General features: G+C 57.6%; 1 protein-coding gene and 1 pseudogene across 5 annotated transcripts; one reads left to right on the forward strand and one right to left on the reverse strand.

Annotated features, from left to right (window-relative positions):
- Positions 1 to 1486: 1486 nt before the first annotated feature.
- SLC17A9 (solute carrier family 17 member 9) lies at positions 1487 to 15609 on the reverse strand. Of its 5 annotated transcripts, none has more exons than XM_059705073.1 (13): positions 15410 to 15606; positions 9848 to 10045; positions 9379 to 9518; positions 7516 to 7615; positions 6296 to 6426; positions 5720 to 5819; positions 5466 to 5562; positions 4951 to 5038; positions 4294 to 4328; positions 3800 to 3915; positions 3088 to 3143; positions 2948 to 2977; positions 1487 to 2427 (listed from the first exon to the last, which is right to left on the reverse strand). In XM_059705073.1, the coding sequence occupies exons 1-13, from the start codon at positions 15466 to 15468 to the stop codon at positions 2264 to 2266; spliced, it is 1314 nt and encodes a 437-aa protein (XP_059561056.1). In that variant the 5' UTR covers positions 15469 to 15606; the 3' UTR covers positions 1487 to 2263. The 5 variants fall into 5 exon arrangements, 4 of the variants coding, with proteins under 4 accessions (XP_059561056.1, XP_059561053.1, XP_059561052.1 ...); XM_059705071.1 differs by having other exon boundaries at positions 2252 to 2427; positions 3088 to 3121; positions 15410 to 15602; XR_009453984.1 differs by having other exon boundaries at positions 2365 to 2427; positions 3088 to 3409; positions 15410 to 15604.
- A 3045-nt stretch (positions 15610 to 18654) lies between these two features.
- LOC132240127 (homeobox protein NANOG-like) lies at positions 18655 to 20089 on the forward strand (annotated as a pseudogene).
- Positions 20090 to 22149: the final 2060 nt, after the last annotated feature.

A 22149-nucleotide genomic window follows, 5' to 3' on the forward strand; every position in this document is an offset into this window, starting at 1 on the left:
CAGGAACTGCTTTGAAGAACTGTTTTGTCCGATGGCTCCTTGTTAGCCATGGCTACTTGGGCTACGATAAAGACTCTCTCTATGCCCGTGACTTCTCATGTCTTCTCCGTCCGATACCCAGTGTCCAAGGAGGTCCAGGTCCTGGCAGAGGGACTCGGGCCCGACGGTCGGTGTCGTCAGACGGGAGGAAGAGTGAGCACGCCCAGCAGTGGCCCACCCACACAGGACGGAAAGAGGAAGGAAGCCGGACACCTGCTCCACACGGGGAGCCTGGGGGCATTATGCCGCGTGGGCAAGTCAGTCACTAGAGACAAATGGCCCGTGGTTCCACTTATACGAGGTGCTTAGAGTCGTCAGAACCACAGACTAGAAGGGTGGGTGCCAGAGTCTGGGGCCGGGGAGTGAGTGTTTAATGGGGACAGAGTGTCAGTTCACAGGGTGAAAAAGTTCTGGAGATGGTGGTGGCGGCTGCACAGTAGGGTGAATGCACTCCTGTCGCTGAGCTGCCACTCACATGCGGTTGCCATGGTGGCCCTCCTGTCGTGTCCTGGGAGCTGCCTCAGGGCAGCGGGCCACAGAAGTGGGTCTGCCTGAGGCTGCTCATGAAACCCCAGCCGAGCAAACCCAAGGCCTTCATGGGACATTCACGTTCTCCCTGCACCTCTGCAGACAGGCCCAGCCCACGCGCCAGACTCACTTTGTGATCAAGAATCTCTCAGATTCAACCTGGCCGGTTTGGCTCAGTGCATAGAGTGTCGGCCTGCGGACCAAAGGGTGCTGGGTTCGATTCCAGTTAAGGGCACATACCTGGGTTTTGGGCTAGATCCCCAGTGGGGGGGGTGCAGGAGGCAGCCAATCCATGATTCTCTCTCATCATTGATGTTTCTGTCTCTCTCCCTCTCCCTTCCTTTCTGAAATTAATAAAAATATTTTTTTTAAAAAAAGAATCTCTCAGATTCTTTCTAGTTAAAAGTGGGGAGACTAGCCCTAGGCCAGTTTAGCTCAGTGGATAGAGCGTCGGCCTGCAGAATGAAGGGTCCCGGGTTCGATTCCAGTCAAGGGCACGTACCTCAGTTGCAGGCTCCTCCCTGGGGCACATGCAGGAGGCAACCAATCAATATGTTCTTCTCACATTGATATTTCTCTCTGTCTTTCCCTCTCTCTTCCACTCTCTCTAAAAATCAATGGAAAAATATCTTCAGGTGAGGATTAAAAATAAAAAGTGGGGAGACTGTGGGGGAAGTTTGTGCTGAAATAGGAGCCAACAGATGTCCCTGCACAGCTGGCCTGGGCTGTGTGACTGTGGGCGGGGCGGCTGGGCTCTGTGGGGAGCTGATAGCAGTGCCCCTGTCCCTGACACCAGCCGTGGGGTCACGCAGCACCTCGCCCCATGCAGTGCCCTGGCTACCCGTGGGTCTGTTTCTGGGGTTCTCCTTTGACCTGTTTGTAACACTTTACTGGTTTCCTCATGAATGAGTTCAAAAAATATTTTACAAGTATTTATTCTTTTAACAGTGTGCTTTAAAATAACAGTCTTCTTTTAAATAAATGAATAGTCATCATTTAAATAAGGCTTTGGCACATTCCCCACACTTTATATTTCTTTTCTCTCCATATACATCTGGCGACACCTATTATTCATGAGCGACGGCTCCTCTGTCGTAAACCGGAAGGCAGCGTCGCCTGGTTCTGGGGAACGGCTTGGGCAGGAGAGGGTGCCAGGTTCCCACACAGTGGCACCGGGTGCCAGGGAAGCAGAGCGCATTGCTAGTGTCTGGGGATCCACGGGAGGGAGACCTTGGGGTGGGGTCCAAAGACAGCCAAAGGGCTGGAGCTCACTGCCCCCCACCCAACCCGGGGGACACTTGGTGACATCAGGAGACAGTGTTGGGGGCCAAGGATGCTGCTCAATCCCCCATAGTACACAGGATGCCCCCCAGAGAATGATCCGGCCCCGAGTGCCAAGAAACAAAGCAAAGCAGTGTTGGGGACGGAGTGCAGTCCAGGCCCTGTGCCAGCCACTGCTCCCAGGCGGCTGAGGGCAGGGGCACACCTGGCTCTACACGGACTCCAGTCACCGGTGACAGGCCCACCAATGCTGAGTAGGGCACGCACCCCGTGGCAGAGGGGACACTGAGGCCCCACTCCTGCTCCACCGAGGCTCACTCTCCGAGGTCCCATGTTTGCAGTCAAGGGGAGAGGCTCTTAAATGAAGCCACTCGCCCAAGGCTGATGGACGGGCCTTGGGGCGGGGGGCGGGCAGCTAGAGGTCCTCCTGCCTGGGGCTCAGGTCCACCCTCTGGGCCTTTCCGAACATCAGGAAGGTGCACAGCCCCAGGCTGCTGACCGCGGCCACCAGGTTGAACACGGACGTCCAGGAGCCCGTGGTCTCGATCAGGTAACCACCCAGGCCCACACCCACAACACCTGCACCCAAGAGAGGGGACAGCAGGGTGAGTGACAGGCAGTCTCAGGCAGTTTGGGTGAGAGGAGCTGTGGGGGGGGGGGGGGCCTGGAGGAAAGGGGCCTGAAGAGAGAGCCAAATTCGGTGTCTGAAGGCCGGCCAGTCTCAGGGGGCAGAGGCCTCCCAGGCCCTGCAGGAGACAGGCCACCTCCGTGCCTCCAGCGGGGCTGGGGCAGTGGGAGGGCCGTGTTCTGTCATCCAGGCACTTGACCCATGGGGACCCGGGAACTTGGGGATTTGACTCACATTTGAAGGGCAGGTGAACCCTACAGTGCGGGGGAGGTGAACCCTACAGAACGCAGCTCTGTTCTCTCTCTGGGCAGCGTGGAGGTGTGCCCCACCACACTGATCTGACACTGTTGGACCCCCCTGAAGGGTGCCACACCCCACCCTGCATAACCAGAGGGTGGTGGGAGGACACGGGATGGGGAGCCAGGGGGTATCCCGGGCACCGCCGGCAGGGGACCCCCGCCCGCCTCTCACCTGCCAAGGCCCCAGCTGTGTTGGCCACACCTGCGGACAGGGCAGAGAGGAAGACCATCAGAGGGGTCCCACTGTGACCCTCCCAGGCAGCCCACCTGGGAGCAGCCGCCAAGGCTCCGGGCAGGGGCCAGGGTCCTCACCAAAGAGCACACCAGCGCAGGACGGGGCCAGTTCCTGAATGTTAACAGAAATGCCGCTGTGGGGAGGAGAGCACGTGGCAGGTGACCACGGGCAGCCACCATCCACGGAACTAACGGCAGGCCTCTGAGCACCTGGAGGCCATTGGGGCCTCAGGGCAGCCCAGCGGGTGCTTCCGGGCCTGCCCAGACGCTCGGCCACACGTGGGCCATCTGAGCTCCCAGCTCCCCGTCTGGGTAGTGGCACAGGGAGGGCCCCACTCCCAGGATGAAACAAACAAGAAGGCCAGCTGGCCAAATGTACACTCCTCCGCGGTCCATAAATCTGAAAAATGACAATTCCCGAAACGACTCCCCGTGAAGCCCCTCTGATTGAACGGGGCTGAGGCTGGGCACTGGAAGGACTGGCACCGCCCACGGACGGGAACGGACTGGATGAGCTGCTCCTCCCGGTGGACAAGACGCTGCCCGGAGATGCCGCCTCCCCCAAACCCTCCCTCAGCCCTGCCCCCAGCACAGTGTTTGTTTCTTCAAATGGCCCAGGTCCACGCCCACTGACACCAGACAACCGTTTGCCTCTGTGGCTCGAGCGTGGACCTGCCATGGCCCGCCCTCCACACGGCCTGAGCCAGGCGGCTGCCCCTGCGCACCAGGCTGCAGTGCTAGAGGCCGAGGGCAGATGGGCGTCTCTGGTGGGCAGGGCGTGGGCCCTTACCTGTGGTTGAAGGTCTGCAGGCCGATGGAGGCTGATGCAAAGAACACAGACTTACAAAAGCTGGAGGTGTGACCCAAACACAGGGCAAACACGCTGGACAGGCCTAGGCCCATCACCTGCGGACAGACACTAGGGTCAGGCGGGGCTGTGCCAGCAAAGGGCCAGGGGTACCCCTCCCAGGCACGGGCCGCCCCAGGGTGGGGGGGGCAGGTGTGTGGGGTGAGCTATCCCTGCTGGTTGAACCTCAAGTGGACAGACGCCATTAGATGTGAGCAAATGCAGGTCCCGAATGGGTGCTGGGGCTCAAAAGGGCACAGAGAGCCGCACACACGGTTCCAAGAAGGGGTGGCCATGCCGGCCCCAGCACGACCAGGGCACCCTCCAACGGCCCTGCTACACCAGCCACCTTCTGGGTCAGGGGATTTGGGGACACAACCCTCGTGTCCCAGGAATAAACAGGATGTCCAAAGACAGCCATCCCACGGCCTCCATACCTGCATGAACTTCCGCACGGTGATGGTTCTATAACCTGGACAGAGGGGAGACCAGGACACGTTCCCACGGCACCGTTTGCATTGACCCCTCCCTCCGACAGCACCCACAGTGGAACCCCTCCCCCCCCAGCCCCCGGCAGAGCTGCCGGAGGGAGCAGGGAGAGGCCCCAGGCTCAAGCCGCGATATTCTGTCGTGGGAGAGGCGTGTGCACACTCGTGTGTGTGCTGTGGTGCATCTACTCTGAGGTTCGTCTGCGCTCCCAGGACCCGAGGCTGAGGCCGGGCAGGTGCGTGGAAGGAAGGCTATTCTGACGGTTAAAATGTGCCCTCGGGTCCCGCTCACACCTGATTTCGACTCTGACCCCACCAGGTGCCCTTTCCACCTCTGAAGAGGGTGGGGGCTGCATCCAGCCCTTGGGAGGGAACTCCAGTCACAGGGGGACTCGGATCCTCTCACTGCACCCCAAGTCCACTCTTAACTGAGGTGGGGGTCACCCGCTGCCTCTGAAGGGCTGAGGTCTCACTCTCCCAGCTTGGTCCTCAGGGGCCATGGCCTCTTCCCATCGCTGTGGCTGCCCTCCCAGGAGGGGCGCCTCCCCCTCCCACAGCGGGGTGAGTCCAGGCATGGCTCCCCCAATTCCCATTCCCAGGGCTCACCCTGACTGATGAGATGGTCAGAGAGAAACCCGCTGAACAGACTGGCGGGAATCGCCACCAGCCAGGGCACCACGTTGAAGACCCAGCCCTGTGGAGAGGGAGGAGGGTCTCAGAGGCAGCCAGGCTGGCACCAGCCCCCACCCTCATCCTCACCCTGGGGTTGGGCCTCCCTAACCCATCCCCACGGGGCTAGACCCCAGCACAGTCTCCCCTGCTGCCGAATCTCCCAGGGCAGACCAGGGGGTGGGGGGAGTTGGGGGAGGAGGGTACCGCTCAGGGGGTCCTAGCCACCAGGACCGGGAGGTGACATCCCCGTTCGCATCAGGCCCCTGCCGGGCCCGCCTCAGAAATGACCGTCACAGATGGCGGGCCCAGTCACAGGCCTGGGCTGAGTGTGGCATTGCGGGGTCAGGGGTCAGGACCGCGTGTGCGGGACCGCAGGGCCCTCTGCACACGGGCGTGGTGCTGGCCATGTGGTGCGGCTTCACCCTGCGGAGCCCCGGCGGCCCACCCACCTTGGAGCTGGGAAAGGTCTCCTTAAAGAAGGTCGGCAGCCAGGACAGCAGGATGAAGAAGGAGCAGGCAGCTGAGAGCTGGGAGAAGACGGCCGCCCTGCAGGGGGGGTGCCTCTCAGGTCCATGGTCCCCAGCCCCCAGGGCGGCCAGAGACCGTGGGAGACCCTGGCTCTGTGACCAGTCAGTGCTAAGGACACACAGTGTCCCCACCCTCTGCCCCTGCCCCACCAGGTGACCCCGCCCAGGCAGCTCACCAAACAGAAGGCTTCCGGAAGAGCTGTCCCCAGGGAACCCTGGTGTGCCCCACCGCCATCGGCAGTCCTTGCGCCAAAACGCCCAAGGCCAGAATTCGATCTGGAGGGAGCAAGCGGTGCTGGTGTGAAAGCTGCTTGGAATCAGGGGGACGGCGGCTGCTCGGCTCTTCAGACCCATTGATGGGGCGGGGGTGGGGGCCCCTCCCACTGTGTCCAGTGCCTTCGAGGGTCCACTTTTCTGATCCTCCTCCCTCCCCCAGCCCTGAGCCCCCATCCCCTCTTCTGCCATCTGACACGCAGCTCCCGGCCTCTGCCTTGACCCCTGCAGACCTCTCAGCTTGAACTTGGTGTTAACCGGGAGGGGGGGGTGGGCAGGTAGTGCAGGCATGTTTTCTGAGGTCCTCGTCTGGGGCTGAGCTGCAGCCCCTGGTCCCCTGAGCTGGGGCTGCTCTGTGATTTTCACATTTGGTGGCGGCCAGAGGGGTCCGGGCTCCAGGCCAGAGGGGCCCTGGCTCCAGGCCCTCATCCTTCCTGGGCGGCCGAATTTGCAGGCTGTGCCTACGCGGCCGCAGTTACCTTGTTTGCTCAGCAGGTACCTGTACACGTAACACACCCACAGCAGGGTGAGGCCGCCGGAGAGGTAGAAGACGCTCTGCCAGCCGCACCAGTCCAGGAGCAGGGAGCCCACTGCCCCCGTCACCAGCGTCCTGGAACAGGAGGACAGTGGCCATGACTCGGCTTCACCAGGCAAGGAGGCGCCTGGACCCTCCCAGCCCTGTGGCTGAGGCAGGGCACAGGGGCGCTGTGGTACTTGAATGTCTTGTTCCGTGGCCCGTAAGGGGGCCTGAGCCCGGCCGGCCTGGCTCAGTGGTTGAGAATCAACCTATGAACCAGGAGGTCGTGGTTCGATTCCTAGTCAGGGCACATGTCTAGGTTGCAGGCTCCATCCCCAGGGTGGGGCCTGCAGGAGGCAGCCAATCCATGATTCTCTCTCATCATTGATGTTTCTCTCTCTCTCTCTCCCTCTCCCTTCCTCTCTGAAATTAATACCAATATATTTTTTAAATAAATAAAAAGAAGGAATTCTGAAACTGCGGTGTGGGTCTCTCTAAACCAAAACCCCCAACCCCTGGGGCCTCAACCCCCAAACATCACTGTTCAGGGGCTGCTTCTCCACCACCCCGTCTGCCAAGGCTTGGCCAGGAGATAGGAAAGGAGAAAAAAAGCTGGGCTCAGACCGAGGCCACTGGGCCTGCGGTGGTCGCTTCCTCTCTAAGCCTCCATTTCCCTGCCCCCCGCCATGGGCCGGGGACACCCAGGTGAAGCGGGATTCCAGATAAATGCGGAGTGTTGTCCTGTATTGCTTCTCTGAACATCACACGGCACTGGGCACCCTGGGTTCTTATTTGGGCTGCCCCAGCCCACCCAGGGGCACGCCTTGCCCCTCTAAATTCTGCGTGGACCTTGGGGTCAGGAAGCCCATCAGGACAGGGAGCTGTCCTTCCACACAGAGCCGGGGGGGCAGGGCACAGGTTCTCACTTCCAGATGTGACGTGTGCCCGCCAGGACGCGTGCAGGCCACCTCCCATCGGAGGCCACTCCCCACATCTGGCTCCACCAGCACATGTGAAAGGGAGCTTGACAAAGTGCTGCTGCCCTGGCCCACGAGCACAGCCCAGCCACTCGCCTGCCGCCAGCACCTGTGCACAGCGCTGCCTGGAGCACAGAACCAGCCGGACCCAGTCACTCGGAGCCACGCACTTTGTCTCCCCCCACCCCCCGAGGCTCGGACTTACCCGAACTGGGAGCCGGCCCCCACGGTGCTGTAGGTGAAGGCACGCTCACTCTCCCGGACCTTCTGCGACAGCAGGCTGGTCAGCGCAGGGAAGTAAACCCCTGGAGAAGCAGAGAGTGCAGCCGCCGAGGGTGAGGCCGGCTGGGAAGTTCCCCGTCGGGGATTATTCGAGCTTGGGGTGTCCTTCAAGCTCGCACCGCCCCAAGGAACCAGCAGCAACACTTGGCTAAGGAGATGCTCAGCTTGGATGAGAGGCGCTGGCGGGAAAGACTTCTGCCACCTTCACCCTGGCTTCCACACCAGCTCTACAGTCCTGGCACATGCATGTGGCGTGTCCACCTGCACAGACACCCACTGGTTCACACTAGCACATGCTATCTCACACACACACACGCACACTGCACATACAACAGGTGAGACCTGATGGCCTGTGGAACCACAGTGCTGGGTCCGGGTGTGATGCTTCCCTGTAGCTACTTGAGATGTCACCACAGGAGGCGGGAGAGAGCACAGAACTTCCCATATGTTTCTCTGCAACTTCCTGTGAATCTATAATTATTTAAAAATCTCGTGTTTAAAAAACTGCATTGGAAACTTCAGCTCTTGCCTGTCATGCTGTAAGAGGCTGGGGACCAGAGTAGGACTTGGTTCCCCTCAGAGCACTGGCCCTGCCCACCAGAGTGCCAGCCACCCAGGATGACAGCTGCCCTGGAGCCTGGTCTGTCCCCCATAATGGGCCATAGACCAGCACATAAGAAAAGTCCTTTGGCCTCCCAGGATGGGGAGAAACAACCTGAGCTGTGGGCCACCCGACAGCCCAGCTCTGGGACCTTGGTCGGCAGGACCCTGAGCACCAACCCTGAGCCACAGGGGGACCATCTGGGGTGGGTTCACGGGAGCACAGAGGCCAGACTGGTGGGGCTGGTCAGAAAATAGGCACAGGCCAACTCCAGGAGAACAGGGGTCCTAGGGCCCATGCCCATGCCCTGCCAGGATCTGAGGGGGTGCCAGGGGTCCCTTCTGGAGCAGGTGGGGTGATGTGGTGAGGAAGGGCCCAGAACCCACGCACTCGGGGGAACCCAGGAGATGGACGCTACAGGGCTGGTGCTCAGAGGCCGTCCCTTCCCCAGAGCGGGGGCTGGGTGCCACCTGCTCACCTGGGCCACGGGGGTCTTTGGGGACTCTCCCCAGAAGTCCAGTGTGACCAGGGCATGGGAGCCCATGTCCCCACCATGCCTGTCAGCCTCATGGTGTTGATGGCTGTTAGACAGCAACTTGGCTGCCACCCAGGAGTAGCCGTTTTGGCAGGAGAACGTCTGACATTAGAATGTGCCAGACTCTGAAATGCTTCTATTTATTTCGTTGTTGTTGTTAATTCTCACTCGAGGATATTTTTTCCATTGATTTTTAGAGAGTGGAGGAAAGTTGGAGGGGGGAAGAGAAACATTGATTGGTTGCCTCCCACATGTGTCCTGACCTGGGGACCGGGGATCAAGCCTGCAACCCAGGTACGTGCCCTTGACAGGAAATCGAACCCAAGACCCTTCAGTCCGAGGCCCAATGCTCTAACCACTGAACAGACCAGCCAGGACAGAAATGCTTCTAGAAACGGAAATTGCTTAGGGGCCAAGGCATCGTCGGGCCAAGCAGCCCACCCATCACACACAGGAGCACACACATGCATACACAGTGCACCGCCTGCATGAACACACACATGTGCACACACATGCATACACAGTGCACCGCCTGCATGAACATACACACGTGCATACACAGTGCACCGCCTGCATGAACACACACACGTGCACACACATGCTCTGTGAGAGTCTAAGACCAGTGAGGGAAGCCCCTGAAGTGTGCCTACCTTGGAGCAAGCCCGTGAGGACGCGCGAGAAGGTCATGAAGGCCAGGTGGGCGCTGCCCAGGCGCGCGAGCAGGGGCGTGGCGGCGGTGAGGAAGCCCCAGGCGGAGGCTGACAGCAGGATGACCTTCTCACCCCCGATCCTGGAGGGGCCAAGAGGGCAGTGATGGGGAAGCTGCGGGGCCAGACATCCTGCCATGGAGACAGCCAGGAGGGGCTCAGGCCACCCCTCCGCGGAGCCCTTCTCCAGGGTCGTGCTGAGCCACACCCCTCCGCGGAGGAGGCCACGGGTGAGAGCACAGGGTCCAGTCCGTCCATCCATCCCGCCTGCCCCAAGAGCTCTCACTAGGATGCTGAGCACCCAAAGGGTAGCTGTGCCCCCCAAACCCCTGGGCTCAGGTCTCCCAGCTCCCAGTCAGCCTTCCCCCAAGAGCCCTCCAGCCTAGCACGGGAGCGGGGAGCGGGCAGTTACCGGTCCCCCAGGTGGCCACCCAGGATCTGAGTCAGGCAGTAACCCCAGAAGAAGCTGCTGAGCACAATGCCGGCTTCTTTCTTGTTCCAGCCGAAGTCCTGGCTCATGGAGACGGTGCAGATGGGCATGCTGACGCGGGCGCAGTATAGCAGGCATGTGCCCAGCAGCAGCGTCCCCGTCCATGCCTGGCACTCAGGCCTGCGAGAGAGGAAGGGTCAGGCCCCGAGGGGCAGAGTCTGACAAAGACACACCGCCTCCCGAACGTCTGAATGCCGCCTGCTGACTCCCAGGAGGAGACGGCCTCCAGGAACGTCGCGAACACAGAGGCTCACAGCACCGCATGCGGCTGTGGCGGCTTAAGCGCACCGTGGTCGGGGCTGCAGTCCCAGACCAAGGGCCCAAGAAGGCAGCCAGGCGGAGCTGACAGCTAGTACCCGCCAAGGGGGCGGTGAGCTGGCAAGAGGACCCCTGGGAGGCAGAGAGGGAGGGTCCCGTGGCTGGGATGGGACCAACCACAGGTTCGGGGCAGGACAGTGGGTCCTGCAGGGTCCCCAGAAAAGCTGGGTCCACCCAGCAGAGGACCTTGGGCAGGCGGTGCTGGGCGGCCCCTTGGAAGAACCTGGGTAGGGGTGAGGCTGCCCGGCTGTTGGGAAGGCTGTCAGACAATGTCCACAGAGGGAGTATCCACAAAGCTCCTGGCCGGTGCTTTCAGCTGTCTGTCACCAAAACCAAGGGCCGCAGGTGGAGGCACCCAGGAGACCCGCCCCGAGGACCCAGTGCCTGTGGAAGCCCCATGGATCCTGGGACAACAGAGAGTTCCAGAGGCCTGAATGCACTATGGACTTTGGTTTGTAACTGTGTCAACACCAGCTCACTGCCCATGACAAACACGGGACACTGACCTCAGTGTGACCAAGGGCACCAGTGCGGAGCTCAGGGCGTGCTGTTCTGCCTTGCCAGCAATCCTGCACACCTACAGCTTTTCTAAAGACGAAGTGCACTTTGTGTGGGTGGGAGACGGGGGCGGGCAGGAGGCACCCTGCTGACTTGAATGTCCTGTGCTGTGGGGGACAGCCCTGAGAGTGTGGTGGCGGTTGGAGGTAGCTGGTCTGGACAGTGGCAATGCCCTAAAGCTGGGGGTTCAGGGTCCTGTCTGCACCTGGACTCGCCCGCCTGCCTGGAGCTTGGGTCCTCCCTGGGTGGGAACGGCAGAGGGGGAAGCTCAGGCTGTGGGAAAGGCCAGGCAGATGAAGGGGGCAGAGGTGTTAGTGCTATGAAGCTTCGAGGAGGTTGCAGGGGAGGAGAGGGTCACAGGTGAGAGGCCTGGCTGCTGGATCGATGGGCCCTGTGGACATCAAAGTCATCCAGGAAAATGGAAGGTCTCAGGGAAAGGAAGGCAGGGGCCAGGAGCCAGGAACCAAAAAGGGTTCCTGGAGGCCAGGAGGGGGCAGCAGGGGCTTCAGGGGCAGTTGTCAGAACAGAATAGGGAAGGATGCCTATGAGGAAGGACAGTGGACTGTCCCCTCCCTCCCAACCCCCCGGATTCGGACCTCTGTCGGGACCTGGCAGGGGGCAGGGGCTGGGGGTGGGGGGCCGCGTCTGCCAGAAACCAAGTGGGGTCCGGGCGGCAGACATGGGGCTTGATCTGCAGGGACCCAGAGCCGGTTTCCCACCTGCCAGCTCCCCCCCAGGCTCGAGCTGCACAGACCACTGGGGAGGACGGCCCAGGGTGAGGCCAAGATCACCCCAGGATGGCTGGAGCCCACGCCTGGCTGCGGACAAGGCTGGGGGGATGAGGACCTGGGACAAGTTGCCTGGCCTCCTCAAGCCTCAGTTTCCCCAATGAAGAAGAGCCCAGGATGTCTGCCTCCTTCACGAGCCAGTACACAGCAAGGTGCCCCACAAGTTCCAGGTGCTCCCACAAGGAGCCACTGTGACTGGCCCAGAGGGAGGCATGGCAGCCATGTCCCTCTCCTCTGCCGCCTGGCCCCCGGGCCGCTGTGCTTCTCCACAGAGGGGAGGGAGACAGGAGGGTACAGCACCCTCCCTGCTGCCCACAGAGGCTGCTGTGCCCCACAAGCAGAGACAGCTGATTCCAGGCTCGAGACCACCGTGCAAGGGTTTTGGGATGAATGAATCTACGTTCCAAACCGCCAGCCTACTGCCCCCAGCATGTCCATGTTTGCAGACCAGGTCCCGTCTGGAGCTGGGAAGCTCCTGCTGGCTTCTGTGGTCTGGTGCACGCCCGACATGACTTGGAAACCCCGTCTCTTCCCTGAGCCTCGGTTTCCCCATGTGTGCAGTGAAGAGGTTGCATTTCAAGCTGGTTCTGCGGGTGCTCTGCGGGGTGCCACAGGCTGAGGCCCCAGGGCACCCTCTGCCGCTACCTGCTTCACATATTGGAACTTCCTCCCAGAGCCCCTGGGAAATAGGTCCTGTGCTGAACGTGAAGCCCCGCCTGGCCGCACCTCCCCAGAGGCCAGGGCAGGTGCTGTACTTGGAAACGGTCCAGTGGCCCCTCAGTGTCTACTGGGGAGGGACCCTGGCCGCCATGCCCGGGCCCTACTTCCTGGTTCTTAAAATGCTACTCAGAAGCCTAGACAAAAACAGTCTCGTGGTGGCAGATGGGGCAGGTCTCAGTGGAGCCTGCCCTGCCTCAGAGACCAAGGTGGAGGGGGCACTCCCACCAACTCTCCCTCTGGTGTTCACAGAACGAAGAAGGCGTTGGGTCAGGCCAGGCACCTGCAAGGCCCCAGAGCTCCCAGCAGTGCTTGCTCCCTGCCCGCCTCCATGTCTGACATGGGACCCAGGAGGGTCAGGGCTGCAGGTTCCATGTGGAGTTCTGCCACGTGGGCTCTGAGCCTGAGGCGCTGGCATGCGCACTCCTCCGCAAGGCGTAAGGGGCTGTCTGCTTTCCCCCTAGGCCAGGGGTGGGCAACCCCTGGCACGCGTGCCAAACATGACACGCCAGTAACTTTTGCTGGCACATGAAACCTTCTCTTATAATCCTTCCATTTACAATTTTTTTCTTAATATCGACTTTTTTATTTTTCAGATAAATTCAGTGTAGGTGCATCTTAGATAAATAAATAATTTTACGTAACAAGTTATCTTAAAAACCATAGACATGGATTGACGAGAGAGGGGAAGAGCAATTTCTACGCCTCTGCCTTAACTCTCCCTGCCTTCCTAGATCCGACCAGTGTTTTGGTTTCATCCACATATGCTTGTGAATCTTTGTTCTCAGTGATGAATTTTGTTAGGTCTTGTAATAGGAGTAGCCTGATGGATGAAAGTAGTAGTTCGTGCATATCTCTGAAGGTCACGAAATATAAACCTGATGTAAAATCTCTGTCATCAGTGATGCAGCAGCAAAAGTCCCACTGATAATATCAAACAGAGTCATAAAGTCTTCTGTCGGACTATCAGTGTACATGTATACACTAAAAAAAAAATGTATTTTTCATCATCATATACTGTGTTTTTGTCACTCGAATGAATTTTATTATTTCTTCAAGGTTCTTCACATATGTACACCTTAAGAGATACCAAGTAGGCGTAATATGTTCTCAAAAAATTAGGGTTGGCACGCAGAAGAATTTTGAGTCAGAGATTTTGCTGGTTTTGGCACGCACTCACAAAAAGGTTGCCCACCCCTGCCTTAGGCCTGGAGGCCTACACAGCCCCATCCCTAAGCTGGCGGGCAGTGTTGGCCAAGTGGGCAAAGGGATGTCCCTAAGCTGGCGGGGACACAGAACAAGGATGTCTGGCTGGAAGGGGTGACCCAGACCCAGAATGCTCAGTCCTGCGTGGCAAGACCGGTCAGGAGAGGCTGAGACTGAGCCCCGCCTACTCTGACCAGCCCTGAGCCTCAAGCTTGAGTCCAAGTCATCAGATGCCTCCTGTGAAGCAACTAGGAACGCTTCCTGCAATGGCCCTGTGCCAGCAGCATCTGCGCACACAAACACGTGGCCACGTGGCCCCTTGACTCAGAAACGGGAACTATGCAGGCGCCGCAGGCCAGGAGGGCAGCAAGCCGGAGAGCACACGTGGGTCCACGGCAGCTGGTCGCCCCCTCACCTGGAATGTGGCTGGAGAGCGGCCCTGCCTCCTGGGTCGCTGTGAGCACAAGACGTGGCAGTCCAAGCAGAGGGCACACAGAGCCAGCAGCATCAACAGTAGCACTCATTATTATTATTATTATTATCCAGTCATTGGTGTGAACAACCTGCTCCCCACTGAGCACGACTCCATCCAGCACCCACAGGCCGTCCGGGATACCGCCGTCCTGACTGTCTGCCCTGGGACTCAAGTGCTGCTTTTGCACCGGGTGGAGGAAAGCAGCTACAGCAAAGCCAGCCCAGGCTACTAAACTGTCGCAAGAGAGAAGTTTGCAGACTGTTCCATAGCCCTGGGCACAACCTTCTGCCCAACTGGCTGCCAAGTGGGCCTGCCACCTGGCTCCCTCCATAACCAGCAGGTTGTGGAGGGAGGAAGTGAGGGAGAGGCTGGCCAAAAGCACCCCTGGTCCAGGCACACCGCTAACAGTCCCCAGTCCAACCTGGGAGACACCAGAGCTGTGCCTGGGCTTTGGGTCGCACTCCCTGCTCCCTGGCCATCCCCAGGAGCCTCCTGGCTTTGGGTGGCTTCTTACCAACGCCAGCTTCTCCCTCTTCCCCAGCAGCTTTGCCTTCATCTTGACCCCAACACTGGGGACTGTCCCTTCGGGTCTTCCCGCAGCCCTCTGCTGGGGCAGAGGCAGGAGGGGGCCATTATTCTGCCCACAACAGGGAGGCCCCGAGAGCAGATTCACTGGGGACTCAAACCTGGAGGTAGGCAAGCTCTGGAATTTCAGGGCCTGACTTTGGGCCCGGGGTCCAGCTGGCTGGTCCTCAGCCCACAGAACCAGAGCAAGCGCTGAGCCTCGGTGGCCTGGGGGCTTTTCTGGGGGCTCCCGACTCCTTCCTGTCTACACAGTAGTGGAAACAGATATGAAAAGGAGTGGGTAACCTGCCTGGGCCCTTCCTCCCCCACTGCCAAATTCCCCTCCTCCAACCCCCTCGGAGACCTGGCCCACATCACACACCTGCATGTGGTGGCAGGGCTCAGTCACGCCGAAGGCTCCCGCCTGTGGCCCTCTGACCAGCCCGACTGCCCCATGGGGTGACTGACCTGCTCCTCTATGCTCTCCGTGTGGTCCTACTGGCAGGGTCAGTTCCAGCATGTGAGGCCAGGCCAGTGAGCGCCGGCTCATCCCCAACCAGGAAGATGCCCCTGTCCCAGCCAGGCCTCACAGACCCCCCTCCCCCGCCCGCCTGCATCACCTCCTGGGCCCCAGCAGCCTGGAGTGGGCGAGGGGGCACTTGCCGCCGGGCGCTGGGTGGAAGGGAGGAGGGTCCCGCGGTTGGAGTTACTTGTGCACTCCACTCCTTCCTCCCCAGGGTGGTGCCTGCCCCCCATGAGATGCAAGAGGCCCTGCGGCTGGACACCTCCCCCAGGATCCTCCCCCCACAGGATGCGCCGCCCCCTCCCCTGATCCCCGCCCACGCCCCTCCTCCTCACCTGGACCACTGGGCGTCCCCAGCTGTGTCCTGGTGGGCCTTGTCCGGGGGCGGCTGCATCAGGAGCGGACAGCCACGGTGCACACTGAGTCCCGAGACCGGCTCCCGCGGCCCACAGCACCGCCCAAGTCCACGTGTCAGTCCCAGCAGCGCTTCCGTCCGGCGCTCCCAGGACGTGTCGCCCCAGACGGCCACCCCGCAGGGTGGGGGAGGGCAACCGCAGCAGGCGGGGCCTCCCCTCCTCCCGCCCCGCTGGTGTCTGTCCCCGAGGCTTTCAGCATGCCTCCCTGTTTCAGGCGCTGGCGCCATCTGCCCTGCTCCCTGAGCTCCTGGAGCGCCAGCACAGGCTGCCATCAGCCCCCCACCCCTGGCGGTGGCATGGGCTCCCCTGCAGCTTTGTAGGGGCTGGGCCAGGTGGCCATTGCTGAGCCAGGAGCCTGCTGCCCCATCTATAAGTGGAGATGGCTGGTCTGCACCTCACAGGGCTCTGTGCCAACAAATGAAAGTCAGGGGAGTCTTACTTGGATGCAGGGACAGTAAGACTCAAGTGTAACCAAACTTTTTTTTTTAAAGTTATTTTTATTGATTTCAGAGAGGAAGGGAGAGGGAGAGAGAGACAGAAACATCAATGGTGAGAGAGAATCATGGATTGGCTGCCTCCTGCATACCCACCACTGGGGATTGAGCCCACAACCAGGCATGTGCCTTGACCGGAATCAAACCGGTCCCTTCAGTCCTCAGGCTGATGCTCTATCCACTGAGCCAAACTGGCCAGGTCAAGTGTAACCAACTTTTCAAATAAATCTTTGAGAGTGGGCTCCAGCCTGTGACCTTGAACTAGGTGCAGTGCTGGGGTAGTCAGTGCCCACGTGCCCACCGAGCAGGTCTCACTGAAGGGGCTGAGTTCTGCAAGAAGTTGTTCTGGGCTTGGACCACATGCCAGGCCTGCGCTGGAGCCAGAGCTGAGACCCAGGGCCCTCACCAGAGAAACCTCTGCAGGGGGTCTCACGCCCACGTGAGAGATACAGTGAGAACAGAGAGGAGAGGCCTGAACGCTGGGATGCAATGGCAGTGACTGTGTTTCTGGCCACATCCTGCTTTTTTCAGGAGCTGCCACCTGCTCACACTCCATCTCTCACCTCGATCTGTTTCCACAGCAGCCTAGGGACTGGCCAAGTCCTACCACACTGAGCCCCCCAGAAGCTCCTCCTGCATTTAGGACGAAGCCTAAACTGTCCCTCCACCACTGAGCGGCCCTCCCAACCCTCCCTCCCTTTCGTGCCCTCCCTTTCATGCCCTCCCTTTTGTGCCTTGAACAGTGTGCCCCTGGTGACCTTGCACCTCTGCCCTAGGGCTTCGCACCTGGCTTCATTCATGCTTGCTGACCAATGGCTACTCTTCCATCCACGGGACAGAGGTGGTGTGATTTATTCCCTCGAGGAGCCTAGCCCACAGCTGAGAAATCTGTTGCTAAATTCAGTACCAACAGTTTCCCGTTCTCTGCCTGGTAGTTCAGCTTTGTCCATTGCACCAGACTCCCTGATCATCATCTATAATAATAAAAGTATAATATGCTAATTAGACCAGACATCCTTCTGGACAAAGCCGGGGCTGCGAGGGAAGCCCGGGTGCCAGTTGCCAGAGGGAAGCTGGTGCCGGCAGCCAGGGGAAGGAAGGCCTACTCTTGCATGAATTTCGTACATTGGGCCTCTAGTTTTCTGTAAAGACCTAGAGCAGCCGTGGGCAAACTACGGCCCATCTGCCGGATCCGGCCCCTTTGAAATGAATAAAACTAAAAAAAAAAAAAAAAAAGACCGTACCCTTTTATGTAATGATGTTTACTTTGAATTTATATTAGTTCACACAAACACTCCATCCATGCTTTTGTTCCGGCCCTCCGGTCCAGTTTAAGAACCCATTGTGGCCCTTGAGTCAAAAAGTTTGCCCACCCTTGACCTAGAACCACATTGTCATGGCTGTTGGTTATTTGACTACTCAAAGTTCCTTTCCTCCTGGAGCTGATGTTCTGGGCGGGGAGAGAAAACACAGGAAGAATAAGGGGGCGGGGGTGGGAAGGGTTGTTTCTGGAAGTAGTCTGGGCTGGGCAGTTCCTGAAAAGTATGCCTGAAAACTTCAAATGAAGGAGGAAATATGCAGGTAGGGGCCACAGGGCTCTGCGGGTGGGCTGCTCAGAGTGGCATGGATCACCTGGTGGGCTGCTCAGAGTGTGGACAGCTCGGGAAGGCCAGGGTGGAGGCAGGGAGGCCAAGGCCACTGCATTACTCGGGGCTGAGGATGGGGGCTCCAGCCAGGGTGGAACAGTGGGCTGAGAGGAGCTGGGTGCAAGCAAGGGTGGGTGGGGGGTGATGGAGAGAAGGCTCACGGCGAGCATCTGACACTTTCAACACCCTGAGCTTGTCAGGGCCTCCTGTCCTAAGGCAGGAGGTCTGGCTGGCAGCCAGCACTGCTAGACAAAGTGTCACAGTCCAAAGGGAGCCTAGAAACACTGTCGCTGCCAGACTGGGTGGACACCCACTCTCCAGGCTCCTAGCGGACCCCAGGAGTACCCCATACCAAACTGCCCTTGAGGATGAGGTGGGGAGTGACTAGGGGGAAGCATGGAGAGAATTCCAGGAGATGGTTTAGCACCTGGAGTGCACAGGAGGGCAGAGGGGGGTGACAAGCAGTCCTAGCAGGGGGATGGTTCCGCCTCCTTCTTTGGGGCCCTTCCTTTACTTTCTGCTGCCTGGAGACAAGCCATAAAGGTTTATGGCTAAGTCATGCCTTATTATAACTGCCTTCCCAGGCTCCAGGGCCACAACCTGGAGCTTTCTGTAAAATTCAGACTCAGCAGACCAGAGCCTGTGTCTCTCCCATGCCCTTCCCCCCACGTCACCTCTGCCCCCTGTGCAGCCCAACGGGCACAGTACCTCCTGAAGGTAACAGATGACATTTCTCCACACTGTGCGCACAGGTAAAAGGAAGCGGTAAAGAATTGGCCCAGACACAATTTGAGTGAACCAAGGGGGCACCCTGCTTTCGAGCTGAGAGGATCAAGAACAGAACTGTGTACAATCTCACCAGCAACCAGAAAGACAAAGTTTATGGTGAGACATGGTGAGTGTGATACGGGTCCTCCATGAGGGAGTCGTGGAGGCCTGCTGCAGCTCATTCTGAGAGCTGGCGAGGCATTGCTTCCTGATTGTTCCTAGCACTGTTGTTCGACACTTGTTTCATCCCAAGGATATGACCGCAATGTGAGATTGAAGACGCGTCACTTTCTGAGTGTGGCCAGGCGGGTCCTGCACCGTCCCTCACGCTACTCCCTCCCAGGTCCTCCTGCCCTGGCATGGGAATCTGGGAATCCTCACTGGCTGTGTGGCTTGTTTCACTTTCTTTTTAAATTTCTTTAAAATATATTTTTATTGGTTTCAGAGAAGAAGGGAGAGAGATAGAAACATCAATGATGAGAGAGAATCATTGATCAGCTGCCTCCTGCACGCCCCCTATTGGAGATCGAGCCCGAAACCTGGGCCTGTGCCCTTGACCAGAATCGAACCCCGGACCCTTAAGCCTGCAGGCCGACTATCCACTGAGCCAAACCAGCCAAGGGACTTGCTTCACTTTCAAAAGCCAGTTAGGGATTTTTTTTTTTTTTCAAAATTGACTGGTTGGGTCCTGTCACTGCAAAGCTGACCCATTTCCTCCCACCTTTTTGATACTTTTACATCTGGAGATTTTCATATTTCTCTAAGATCTTCTAGCTAAGTACTGAAGCTGGGTCTTTCTTACAATCTACCTCTTTGGTGTTTTTTCTCTCTCCTTCAACTCAGCAACGTGAGTGTGGATTTGGCTTATCCCCAAAGCTCGCCCTGCTCCGCATCATCCAATTCTAGGGAGCCTTCAGCAGTGCCCGAGACCTCTGAGCCTGAAGAAAACTCTGCACCTTGCAAATGTCATCTGCTGAGACGCTCCACACAGACTGCAGTCTCTTCTCTTCCTTCCTCCATGGACCAGCTTATTCAGACCAGCCCTGCTTCTCCCACCAGTCCCAGCAGTCCCAGCGCAACACTACCCACCTCTGTACAGAACAGGACAGGGAAGGAGGAGAAAGCCCAGGTCAAGAAACAGAAGATCCGAACCGCTGCTCACAGACCCAGCTCTGTGTACTCAATGAGAGATTTCAGACAGAAACATCTTAGCCTCCAGCAGAGGCAAGAACTTTCCAACATCCCGGACCTTAGCTACAGAGTAAGACCTGGTTCCAGAACTGGAGAACGAAATGTAGGAGGTGGCAGAAATACAACCGGCCAAAGAATAGCCACCGTGTGACCCCGTGAGCTCAGCAACTACAGACTACCCGGGCCTCTCCTCCTGCCAGCGGGGATGCCTGGCGAACGCTTCTGGAAACCTTTCCGTGTGGAGCAACCATTCCTGGGCCAGCCCATCTTGGAACTACCCTGCCTGGAGTAGTCAGACCTGGTGTCCCCAGGCCTGGAACAACCAATTCCTTAGTTATGGAGAGGAATCCCTGCAGCCCCAGATCCAGTTCCGGCAAAATCCTGTCCGTGATTTGGAGGCCTCCTTGGAAATTGCTGAGGAAACCTATGATGCAATACTACAACCCCTAAATATTATGGTGCCCAGCAATCCGCGGGTTCATTCCCAGATTATTCCATGAGCATATCGCCTGAGTCCATGAACATATAGCCATGAACAGAGTGTGATGACGGGTATATTACTCAATCTCAGTTTGGGCAGTGGCTGTATTACCTCTCCTAGGATTTTTCTACGTATCTCTGCCTTGATGTGCTGCTTCTCATTATGCCTTCTGTGCCAATTTGGAGGGTGGGGGTCTGGTATGATTGGATGATTAGAGTCTAAGTAAAGAGGCTTTGTAGTCTTGCTGCTGTTAGACAAATGATAAAAGATGCCTCTGGCTATAGATAATTAGATATAATCCTAGATCTAGTATTTGGATAACTCTAGATCTAGAACAGCCGTGGGCAAACTACGGCCCGCAGGCCGGATCCGGCCCGTTTGAAATGAATAAAACTAAAAAAAAAAAAAAAAAGACCGTACCCTTTTATGTAATGATGTTTACTTTGAATTTATATTAGTTCACACAAACACTCCATCCATGCTTTTGTTCCGGCCCTCCGGTCCAGTTTAAGTACCCATTGTGGCCCTCGAGCCAAAAAGTTTGCCCACCCCTGATCTAGAATCTTAACCTTAAAAATAGAAAGTAAAAGTACAAAGGTGTGTGATAAAGGATTACTCATGTTTTCTGGGATTGGGAGGCTTGTTAAAATCCTCAATTCAGGTGAATGGTTAAGCTATAATATGCTTCACTGATTTCCTCTGCCCCTTCTGCTGTTTTACTACAACCTTTAATTTGTTTATTACTCAAGTATTTGTAGATGTTTTTTGTATTTTGCTGTCATGACAATAGTACCAGTTTGGCTGGTTGGTTTATAAGTTTACATACAAATAAATAAAACATCTACTTTACCATAAAAAAAAAAAAAAGCCAGTTGGGAAAATGACTATCAGACACTGTGGTCTGTGGACAGAAAACCTTGCTTATGTGAGCAAATCCTGCTGACGTGCCTGCAGAGTGAGACATCACAGCCAGGCGGTGACACGGCGACCGGCAGAGGCTGTCACTTCCCCCTGGTGACTAGTTCCTGTGGGACACAGAGGGGAGGCTCTCCTGCGCTCTGCACTAGTCCCGCAAGCTGCGCGTCTGGGCGTCCTCCCTCCACAGCGCTGGCTCCAGCCAGGGCCCTCACTTCTGCACTTCCCTGGAAGGCACTGGAAGTGGTCAACCTAGGGTTTGTTAAAATACATTTTTATTGATTGTAGAGAGGAAGGAGAGGGAGAAAGAGAGAAACATCAATGAGAGAGAATCATGGATCAGCTGTCTCCAGCACGACCTCCACTGGGGATCAAGCCCATAACCCGAGCATGTGCCCTTGACCGGAATTGAACCTGGGACCCTTCAGTCCGCAGGCCGATGCTCTATCCACTGAGCCAAACCAGCCAGAGCCACCCTAGGTTTTTTCAGGCGTCCACAGCTGCCTTCACCTGGGAAGGTGCAGTTGACCCCAGGGGACATGGGCATGAGCACCACAATGAGGAGGTCCTGGGACTGGCTGCAGCCACCCTGGTATTTAAATGTTTGGAAATTTCATAAGTAAAAAACTTACTTGGGATATTCCAATTCAGCTTAAAATTATGCAGTGGGCTAGCCAAACAGTTCTTCTTCCTTCACAAAAATGAAACTTATGGTAAGTGCCAGAACTCTAGAGAACAGAGAACAGGTTCCAAACAAGACACACAGACATGCACAGACGAGACACATGCAGACACCCACAGACAAGACACACACGAACACACACACAGATACACACAGATGAGACAAGATACAGGGCTGCTCCGAGTGGGGACAGAGCAGCAGCCAAACAGAAAGGCTGTGGAACTCCACTTTCCTCCCAGCCTTCCCACCATGTCTCACTAGATCAGACTGCACTTAATTCTTATTCTTAGTAGAATAACTTTATGAAAGAAAGCAAGCTTTCAGATGACCACTCTGAGAAAAACGTAAAAAAATTTTACTACAAAATTGGTGAGGCAGTAAAAGCAACCTATTCTGCATTTTTCAAAAGGTGCTGGGCATTGCCCGGCCAGTGTGGCTCAGTGGTTAAGTGTCAACCTATGAACCAGGAAGTCATGGTTTGA

Source organism: Myotis daubentonii, chromosome 8 (genome assembly GCF_963259705.1).
Source record: "Myotis daubentonii chromosome 8, mMyoDau2.1, whole genome shotgun sequence".
NCBI classification, from domain to species: Eukaryota; Metazoa; Chordata; class Mammalia; order Chiroptera; family Vespertilionidae; genus Myotis; species Myotis daubentonii.

What these genes read in the sequence shown, in the direction of transcription:
- SLC17A9 (XM_059705069.1), bottom strand. Translation starts at nt 15,468, where the DNA reads ATGCAGCCGCCCCCGGACAAGGCCCACCAGGACACAGCTGGGGACGCC. An exon ending in GTACCTGCTGAGCAAACAAG is followed by an intron (nt 5,820 to 6,295) that starts GTAACTGCGGCC and finishes TGCTCCCTCCAG; the next exon opens with ATCGAATTCTGGCCTTGGGC. An exon ending in TTCCGGAAGCCTTCTGTTTG is followed by an intron (nt 5,563 to 5,719) that starts GTGAGCTGCCTG and finishes CCCCCCCTGCAG; the next exon opens with GGCGGCCGTCTTCTCCCAGC.